The following is a 10,000-nucleotide window of genomic DNA, read 5'->3' as shown; positions in this document are numbered from 1 at the left end:
TGACGCCACACGGCCAACTCACGAGAACAACTTTTTTAATTAAACACTTTCAAGGTTTTCTAATCCTCCTCCCTCCGTTCCCCCGCGGCCACGAGCGCACAGGATTTTTTCACTCTTTCTCCCCGTTCTTTAATTCGCTGGCCTTTCAGTGTGAGAATTAACTTGACTCTCATTTAGAAAGGCACAGAGATGGAGAGTTAAAGAGGCCTAGTTTTTAAAACCAGAAGCCAATCAGTTTGACTGCAGTCGTGGCCAAAGGTTTTGAGAATGACACAACTATTAATTTTCACAAAGTCTGCTGCCTCAGTTTGTATGATGGCAATTTGCATGTACTCCAGAATGTTATGAAGAATCCACCAAAAACATTTCCACTGCATTTCAGCCCTGCCACAAAAGGACCAGCTGACATCATGTCAGTGATTATCTCGTTAACACGGGTATGAGTGTTGACAAGGACAAGGCTGGAGATCACTCTGTCATGCTGATTGAGTTTGAATAACAGACTGGAAGCTTCAAAAGGAGGGTGGTGCTTGGAAGCATTGTTCTTCCTCTGTCAACCATGGTTACCTGCAAGGAAATACGTGCCGTCATCATTGCTTTGCACAAAAAGGGCTTCACAGGCAAGGATATTGCTGCCAGTAAGATTGCACCTAAATCAACCATTTATCGGATCATCAAGAACTTCAAGGAGAGTGGTTCAATTGTTGTGAAGAAGGCTTCAGGGCACCCAAGAAAGTCCAGCAAGCACCAGAACCGTCTCCTAAAGATGATTCAGCTGTGGGATCGGGGCATCACCAGTACAGAGCTTGCTCAGGAATGGCAGCAGGCAGGTGTGAGTGCATCTGCATGCACATTGAGGCGAAGACTTTTGGAGGATGGCCTAGTGTCAAGAAGGGCAGCAAAGAAGCCACTTCTCTCCAGGAAAAACATCAGGGACAGACTGATATACTGCAAAAGGTACAGGGATTGGACTGCTGAGGACTGGGGTAAAGTAATTTTATCTGATGAATCCCCTTTGTGATTGTTTGGGGCATCCGGAAAAAATATTGTCCGGAGAAGACAAGGTCAGCGCTACCATCAGTCCTGTGTTATGCCAACAGTAAAGCATCCTGAGACCATTCATGTGTGGGGTTGCTTCTCAGCCAAGGGAGTGGCTGAGAACACAGCCAAGAATAAAGAATGGTACCAACTTCTCCCAACCATCCAGGAACAGTTTGATTACGAACAATGCCTTTTCCAGCATGATGGAGCACCTTGCCATAAGGCAAAAGTGATAACTAAGTGGCTCGGGGAACAAAACAGATATTATGGGTCCATGGCCAGGAAACACCCCAGATCTTAATCCCATTGAGAATTTATGGTCAATCCCCAAGAGGCGGGTGGACAAACAAAAACCCACAAATTCTGATTATCTCCAAGCATTGATTATGCAAGAATGGGCTGCCATCAGTCAGGATGTGGCCCAGAAGTTAATTAACAGCATGCCAGGGCGGATTGCAGAGGTCTTGAAAAAGAAGGGTCAACACTGCAAATACTGACTCTTTGCATCAACTTCACGTAGTTGTCAATAAAAGCCTTTGACCCTTATGAAATATTTGTAATTATACTTCAGTATTCCATAGTAACATCTGACAAAAATATCTAAAGACACTGAAATTAATATTTGTGTCATTCTCAAAACTTTTGGCCACAACTGTATAGCCATTAGCTATAGGAGGGCTACAGGAGAGCTACAGGAGGTTATGGAGGCTACAGGAGGCTATAGGAGGGCTACAGGAGGGCTAAGGAGGCTACAGGAGGGCTACAGGAGGGTTATAGGAGGGCTATAGGAGGCTACAGTAGGCTATAGGGGGGCTATAGGAGGCTACAGGAGGGCTATAGGAGACTACAGGAGGGATACAGGAGGCTATAGGAGGGTTATAGGAGGCTACAGTAGGCTATAGGGGGGCTATAGGAGGCTACACGAGGCTATAGGAGGGCTACAGGAGGGGTGCAGGAGGCTGCAGGAGGGCTACAGGAGGGCTACAGGAGGTGATAGGAGGGATACAGGAGGTTATAGGAGGTTATAGGAGGCTATAGGGGGGCTACAGGAGGGCTACGGGAGGGCTACAGGAGGCTATAGGAGGTTATAGGAGGTTATAGGAGGCTATAGGAGGGCTACAGGAGTCTACAGGAGGGCTATAGGAGGGCTACAGGAGGCTTAAGGATGGCTAAAGGAGGGCTACAGGAGGCTATAGGAGGTTATAGGAGGTTATAGGAGGCTATAGGAGGGCTACAGGAGGGCTACAGGAGGGCTACAGGAGGGCTACAGGAGGCTACAGGAGGTTATAGGAGGTTATAGGAGGCTATAGGGGGTTTTAGGAGGCTATAGGAGGCTATAGGAGGCTATAGGAGGTTATAGGAGGGTTATAGGAGTTTATAGGAGGGCTATAGGAGGTTATGGGAGGCTATACGAGGTTATAGGAGGCTATAGGAGGTTTTATGAGGCTATAGGAGGTTATAGGAGGCTATAGGAGGTGATGTGAGGGCTATAGGAGGTTATGGGAGGCTATAGGAGGTTATAGGAGGTTTTATGAGGCTATAGGAGGTTATAGGATGCTTTAGGAGGCTATAGGAGGTTATGTGAGGGCTATAGGAGGTTATGGGAGGCTATAGGAGGTTATGGGAGGCTATAGGAGGTTATAGGAGGCTGTAGGAGGCTATAGGAGGGCTACAGGAGGGCTATAGGGCTACAGGAGGGCTATAGGAGGGCTACAGGAGGGCTATAGGAGGCTACAGGAGGGCTACAGGAGGGTTAAAGGGGGGCTATAGGAGGGTTATCGGAGGCTACAGTAGGCTATAGGGGGGCTATAGGAGGGCTACAGGAGGCTGTAGGAGGGTTATAGGAGTTTATAGGAGGATGTAGGAGGCTATAGGAAGCTATAGAAGGCTATAGGAGGTTATGGGAGGCAATAGGAGGTTATAGGAGGGCTATAGGAGGTTATGGGAGGCTATAGGAGGTTATAGGAGCTTATGTGAGGGCTATAGGAGGCTATAGGAGGGCTACAGGAGGCTACATGAGGGCTACAAGAGGCTACAGGAGGGATACAGGAGGGCTACAGGAGGCTACAGGAGGTTATAGTAGGTTATAGGAGGGTTAAAGGAGGGTTATAGGAGGCTATAGGAGGTTATAGGAGGGTTATAGGAGGCTATAGGAGGTTATAGGAGGCTATAGGAGGGCTACAGGAGGCTACAGGAGGGCTACAGGAGGCTTAAGGAGGCTATAGGAGGGCTACGGGAGGGCTACAGGAGGCTATAGGAGGTTATAGGAGGCTATAGGAGGGCTACAGGAGGCTACAGGAGGGTTACAGGAGGGTTACAGGAGGCTATAGGAGGTTATAGGAGGGTTATAGGAGGCTATAGGAGGTTATAGGAGGCTATAGGAGGTTATAAGAGCCTATAGGAGGTTATAAGAGGCTATAGGAGGCTATAAGAGTTATAGGAGGTTATAGGAGGCTATAGGAGGCTATAGGAGGCTATAGGAGGCTATAGGAAGCTATAGGAGGTTACAGGAGGCTACAGGAGGTTATAGGAGGTTATAGGAGGCTATAGGGGGTTTTAGGAGGCTATAGGAGGCTATAGGAGGCTATAGGAGGTTATAGGAGGGTTATAGGAGTTTATAGGAGGGCTATAGGAGGTTATGGGAGGCTATACGAGGTTATAGGAGGCTATAGGAGGTTTTATGAGGCTATAGGAGGTTATAGGAGGCTATAGGAGGTGATGTGAGGGCTATAGGAGGTTATGGGAGGCTATAGGAGGTTATAGGAGGCTATATGAGGTTTTATGAGGCTATAGGAGGTTATAGGATGCTTTAGGAGGCTATAGGAGGTTATGTGAGGGCTATAGGAGGTTATGGGAGGCTATAGGAGGTTATGGGAGGCTATAGGAGGTTATAGGAGGCTGTAGGAGGCTATAGGAGGGCTACAGGAGGGCTATAGGAGGGCTACAGGAGGGCTATAGGAGGGCTACAGGAGGGCTATAGGAGGCTACAGGAGGGCTACAGGAGGGTTAAAGGGGGGCTATAGGAGGGTTATCGGAGGCTACAGTAGGCTATAGGGGGGCTATAGGAGGGCTACAGGAGGCTGTAGGAGGGTTATAGGAGTTTATAGGAGGATATAGGAGGCTATAGGAAGCTATAGAAGGCTATAGGAGGTTATGGGAGGCAATAGGAGGTTATAGGAGGGCTATAGGAGGTTATGGGAGGCTATAGGAGGTTATAGGAGCTTATGTGAGGGCTATAGGATGCTATAGGAGGGCTACAGGAGGCTACATGAGGGCTACAAGAGGCTACAGGAGGGATACAGGAGGGCTACAGGAGGCTACAGGAGGTTATAGTAGGTTATAGGAGGGTTAAAGGAGGGTTATAGGAGGCTATAGGAGGTTATAGGAGGGTTATAGGAGGCTATAGGAGGTTATAGGAGGCTATAGGAGGGTTAAGGAGGCTATAGGAGGGCTACGGGAGGGCTACAGGAGGGCTACAGGAGGCTATAGGAGGTTATAGGAGGCTATAGGAGGGCTACAGGAGGCTACAGGAGGGTTACAGGAGGCTACAGGAGGTTATAGGAGGTTATAGGAGGCTACAGCTAGGGTTATAGGAGGGTTATAGGAGGCTATAGGAGGTTATAGGAGGGTTATAGGAGGCTATAGGAGGCTATAGGAGGCTATAGGAAGCTATAGGAGGTTATAGGAGGCTATAGGAGGCTATAGGAGGTTATAGGAGGCTACAGGAGGGCTACAGGAGGCTTAAGGAGGCTATAGGAGGGCTACAGGAGGGCTATCGGAGGCTACAGGAGGGCTACAGGAGGGTTATAGGAGGGCTATAGGAGGGTTATCGGAGGCTACAGTAGGCTATAGGGGGGCTATAGGAGGGCTACAGGAGGCTGTAGGAGGGTTATAGGAGTTTATAGGAGGATATAGGAGGCTATAGGAAGCTATAGAAGGCTATAGGAGGTTATGGGAGGCAATAGGAGGTTATAGGAGGGCTATAGGAGGTTATGGGAGGCTATAGGAGGTTATAGGAGCTTATGTGAGGGCTATAGGAGGCTATAGGAGGGCTACAGGAGGCTACAGGAGGGCTACAAGAGGCTACAGGAGGGATACAGGAGGGCTACAGGAGGCTACAGGAGGTTATAGTAGGTTATAGGAGGGTTAAAGGAGGGTTATAGGAGGCTATAGGAGGTTATAGGAGGCTATAGGAGGGCTACAGGAGGCTAAAGGAGGGCTACAGGAGGCTATAGGAGGGCTACAGGAGGCTACATGAGGGCTACAAGAGGCTACAGGAGGCTTAAGGAGGGCTATAGGAGGGCTACAGGAGGGTTACAGGAGGTTATAGGAGGCTATAGGAGGGTTACAGGAGGCTATAGGAGGGTTACAGGAGGCTACAGGAGGTTATAGGAGGTTATAGGAGGCTACAGGAGGGTTATAGGAGGGTTATAGGAGGCTATAGGAGGTTATAGGAGGGTTATAGGAGGCTATAGGAGGTTATAGGAGGCTAGAGGAGGTTATAAGAGGCTATAGGAGGCTATATGAGTTTATAGGAGGTTATAGGAGGCTATAGGAGGCTATAGGAGATTAAAGGAGGCTATAGGAGGCTATAGGAGGCTATAGGAGGCTAGAGGAGGCTATAGGAGGCTAGAGGAGGTTATGGGAGGCTTTAGGATGTTATAGGAGATTATAGGAGGCTATAGGAGGTTAAAGGAGGCTATAGGAGGCTATAGGAAGGACAGATTTGCAGGGTTTGCATTTTGCATGCGAGCTCAATGAAGAGCAGCTAAAGCATTGGGAGGACAACACATACTGTTGAACACAAGTCTAGTACATGTCTGCAGTGCTCTGTCTACGAGGTAAGCCGATAAATCAAGACGTCATGTACCACCTCCTGCCTCCTGCCTCTCCACGTGATCACAGCTCGGTTCTCAAAGAGGACGTCGTTATCCAGCTGCTCTTTACCCCCCTTCTCCTCTTCATCTTCTTCAAAGTCTCAGCTGTGAGCTGTTTTTCCTGCCGACTTCAAACACCTCCTCCCACATAAAGCACACTGAGAGGAGAAATGGGCGTGATGGAGTAACACAGACACTGGTGCCCTCTGTGAGGACAGGCTAACCTGACACCAGACCCTGGTTCCCCCTGTGGGGACAGCCTAACCTGACACCAGACCCTGATTCCCCCTGTGGGTACAGGCTAACCTGACACCAGACCCTGATTCCCCCTGTGGGGACAGCCTAACCTGACACCAGACCCTGATTCCCCCTGTGGGGACAGGCTAACCTGACACCAGACCCTGGTTCCCCCTGTGGGGACAGCCTAACCTGACACCAGACCCTGGTTCCCCCTGTGGGGACAGCCTAACCTGACACCAGACCCTGATTCCCCCTGTGGGGACAGGCTAACCTGACACCAGACCCTGGTTCCCCCTGTGGGTACAGGCTAACCTGACACCAGACCCTGGTCCCCCTGTGGGTACAGCCTAACCTGACACCAGACCCTGGTTCCCCTGTGGGTACAGCCTAACCTGACACCAGACCCTGGTTCCCCCTGTGGGTACAGCCTAACCTGACACCAGACCCTGGTTCCCCCTGTGGGTACAGCCTAACCTGACACCAGACCCTGGTTCCCCCTGTGGGGACAGCCTAACCTGACACCAGACCCTGGTTCCCCCTGTGGGTACAGCCTAACCTGACACCAGACCCTGGTTCCCCCTGTGGGTACAGACTAACCTGACACCAGACCCTGGTTCCCCCTGTGGGTACAGCCTAACCTGACACCAGACCCTGATTCCCCCTGTGGGTACAGCCTAACCTGACACCAGACCCTGATTCCCCCTGTGGGTACAGCCTAACCTGACACCAGACCCTGATTCCCCTGTAGGTATAACCTAACCTGACACCAGACCCTGGTTCCCCCTGTGGGTACAGCCTAACCTGACACCAGACCCTGGTTCCCCCTGTGGGTACAGCCTAACCAGACACCAGACCCTGGTTCCCCCTGTGGGTACAGCCTAACCTGACACCAGACCCTGGTTCCCCCTGTGGGTACAGCCTAACCTGACACCAGACCCTGGTTCCCCCTGTGGGTACAGCCTAACCTGACACCAGACCCTGGTTCCCCCTGTGGGTACAGCCTAACCTGACACCAGACCCTGATTCCCCCTGTGGGTACAGGCTAACCTGACACCAGACCCTGATTCCCCCTGTGGGTACAGCCTAACCTGACACCAGACCCTGGTTCCCCCTGTGGGTACAGCCTAGCCTGACACCAGACCCTGGTTCCCCCTGTGGGGACAGGCTAACCTGACACCAGACCCTGGTTCCCCCTGTGGGTACAGCCTAACCTGACACCAGACCCTGGTTCCCCCTGTGGGTACAGCCTAACCTAACACCAGACCCTGGTTCCCCCTGCGGGGACAGGCTAACCTGACACCAGACCCTGGTTCCCCCTGTGGGTACAGCCTAACCTGACACCAGACCCTGGTTCCCCCTGTGGGTACAGCCTAACCTGACACCAGACCCTGGTTCCCCCTGTGGGTACAGCCTAACCTGACACCAGACCCTGGTTCCCCCTGTGGGGACAGGCTAACCTGACACCAGACCCTGGTTCCCCCTGTGGGTACAGCCTAACCTGACACCAGACCCTGGTTCCCCCTGTGGGTACAGTCTAACCTGACACCAGACCCTGGTTCCCCCTGTGGGTACAGGCTAACCTGACACCAGACCCTGGTTCCCCCTGTGGGGACAGGCTAACCTGACACCAGACCCTGATTCCCCCTGTGGGGACAGGCTAACCTGACACCAGACCCTGATTCCCCCTGTAGGTACAGCCTAACCTGACACCAGACCCTGGTTCCCCCTGTGGGTACAGCCTAACCTGACACCAGACCCTGGTTCCCCCTGTGGGTACAGCCTAACCTGACACCAGACCCTGATTCCCCCTGTGGGGACAGGCTAACCTGACACCAGACCCTGGTTCCCCCTGTGGGTACAGCCTAACCTGACACCAGACCCTGGTTCCCCCTGTGGGGACAGGCTAACCTGACACCAGACCCTGGTTCCCCCTGTGGGGACAGGCTAACCTGACACCAGACCCTGGTTCCCCCTGTGGGGACAGGCTAACCTGACACCAGACCCTGGTTCCCCCTGTGGGGACAGGCTAACCTGACACCAGACCCTGGTTCCCCCTGTGGGTACAGCCTAACCTGACACCAGACCCTGGTTCCCCCTGTGGGTACAGCCTAACCTGACACCAGACCCTGGTTCCCCCTGTGGGGACAGGCTAACCTGACACCAGACCCTGATTCCCCCTGTGGGTACAGCCTAACCTGACACCAGACCCTGGTTCCCCCTGTGGGTACAGTCTAACCTGACACCAGACCTTGGTTCCCCCTGTGGGTACAGGCTAACCTGACACCAGACCCTGGTTCCCCCTGTGGGGACAGGCTAACCTGACACCAGACCCTGATTCCCCCTGTGGGGACAGGCTAACCTGACACCAGACCCTGATTCCCCCTGTAGATACAGCCTAACCTGACACCAGACCCTGGTTCCCCCTGTGGGTACAGCCTAACCTGACACCAGACCCTGGTTCCCCCTGTGGGTACAGCCTAACCTGACACCAGACCCTGATTCCCCCTGTGGGAACAGGCTAACCTGACACCAGACCCTGATTCCCCCTGTGGGGACAGGCTAACCTGACACCAGACCCTGGTTCCCCCTGTGGGGACAGGCTAACCTGACACCAGACCCTGGTTCCCCCTGTGGGGACAGGCTAACCTGACACCAGACCCTGGTTCCCCCTGTGGGGACAGGCTAACCTGACACCAGACCCTGGTTCCCCCTGTGGGGACAGCCTAACTTGACACCGTAAGAGTCACGTTTGTTTATTCACCCAGAATAAGCTCATTGTATTGTAATTCAGGGCATTTTCATTACTTCCACCCAGCCAGGATATGGTGAGGAAGAGAGGAAGACTACGAAGAAGTATTCCCTGTTAAGTGTCCAGAATGGAAATATCTACCTACAATGATTTGAATGAAACCCAACATACATTCAATACTGTCATGTCTGCCATCTCTCCATTCATTGGTCGATATCGCGCCAGCAGCACTGGTCAGGTCCTGTCATTCTGAGGATGTGATTGGTCAACTCACCCGTCATAGAGGTTGCAGGACGGCACACAGGAACGTCCTCGGCTAAAGTAACGACAGGAGAGGCACTGGTTAGGCCCTGGACCCCAGCAACCATCTTCAGAACACAGCCGGTCACACACCATCCTCTGTTGGGCTGTGGAGCACACACACATATGAACACACACACACAGATGGACCCGAGAACACACACAAGTGCAAACAAATGAACAAACACGCACGCGTTTGTGCACGTGCGCACACACTCACACACACTCACACACACTCACACACACACATCAGGGACACAGCGATATGAAGTAGAAAATTACAAAGTTGTTCATGACAGCACAATAAAGTGAGAACATGGATGTTATATTGGCAATATGTGCTAACGCATGATGAAAGTAACCTAAAGGGTAGTGTGTGTGTGTGTGTGTGTGTGTGTGTGTGTGTGTGTGTGTGTGTGTGTGTGTGTGTGTGTGTGTGTGTGGTCACCAGTATTTCCCATACCTCTACCATTCTTTCTGCCCAGGCCTGTTACAATACTGTAAAACACTGTTTTAAACTTAAACAGTCAATAGACACTGCGTCTGACGACACTCCCCGCTGACCTCCACAAGCCCATCCACTTTCCTCATCGACTGCCCCAGTGAGTGACACATTCCCTGGGGTGAGCCGTCTGCCATGTCCCCCTGTCCCCCTGTCCCAATCCACTTCCACAGCTCCCCCTCCATTGTCTGGGCTGGTCGATGGCTGGATGCGAGACTAATGAAGAGGCCTCCTAACAGGGTTATTGATCCCACAGCACACCGCAAGACTCATTAACACGCTAATGACATC

The 10,000-nt window shown here is 52.0% G+C and overlaps 1 protein-coding gene across 1 annotated transcript in view; it reads right to left on the bottom strand.

Annotated features, from left to right (window-relative positions):
* The window catches only part of LOC110510737 (receptor tyrosine-protein kinase erbB-4-like), a 466,703-nt gene that overhangs the window by 100,789 nt on the left and 355,914 nt on the right, over positions 1-10,000 (bottom strand). The window contains exon 13 of the mRNA XM_036951778.1: positions 9,182-9,314. Within this exon, the coding sequence (XP_036807673.1) occupies positions 9,182-9,314 (133 nt within the window). The remainder of the gene's footprint in view (positions 1-9,181; positions 9,315-10,000) is intronic.

The sequence above is a fragment of the Oncorhynchus mykiss genome, chromosome 18, assembly GCF_013265735.2.
Source record: "Oncorhynchus mykiss isolate Arlee chromosome 18, USDA_OmykA_1.1, whole genome shotgun sequence".
NCBI classification, from domain to species: Eukaryota; Metazoa; Chordata; class Actinopteri; order Salmoniformes; family Salmonidae; genus Oncorhynchus; species Oncorhynchus mykiss.
The sequence above is the reverse complement of the archived record's forward strand: the minus strand, read 5'-3'. Positions and strand labels throughout refer to the sequence as shown.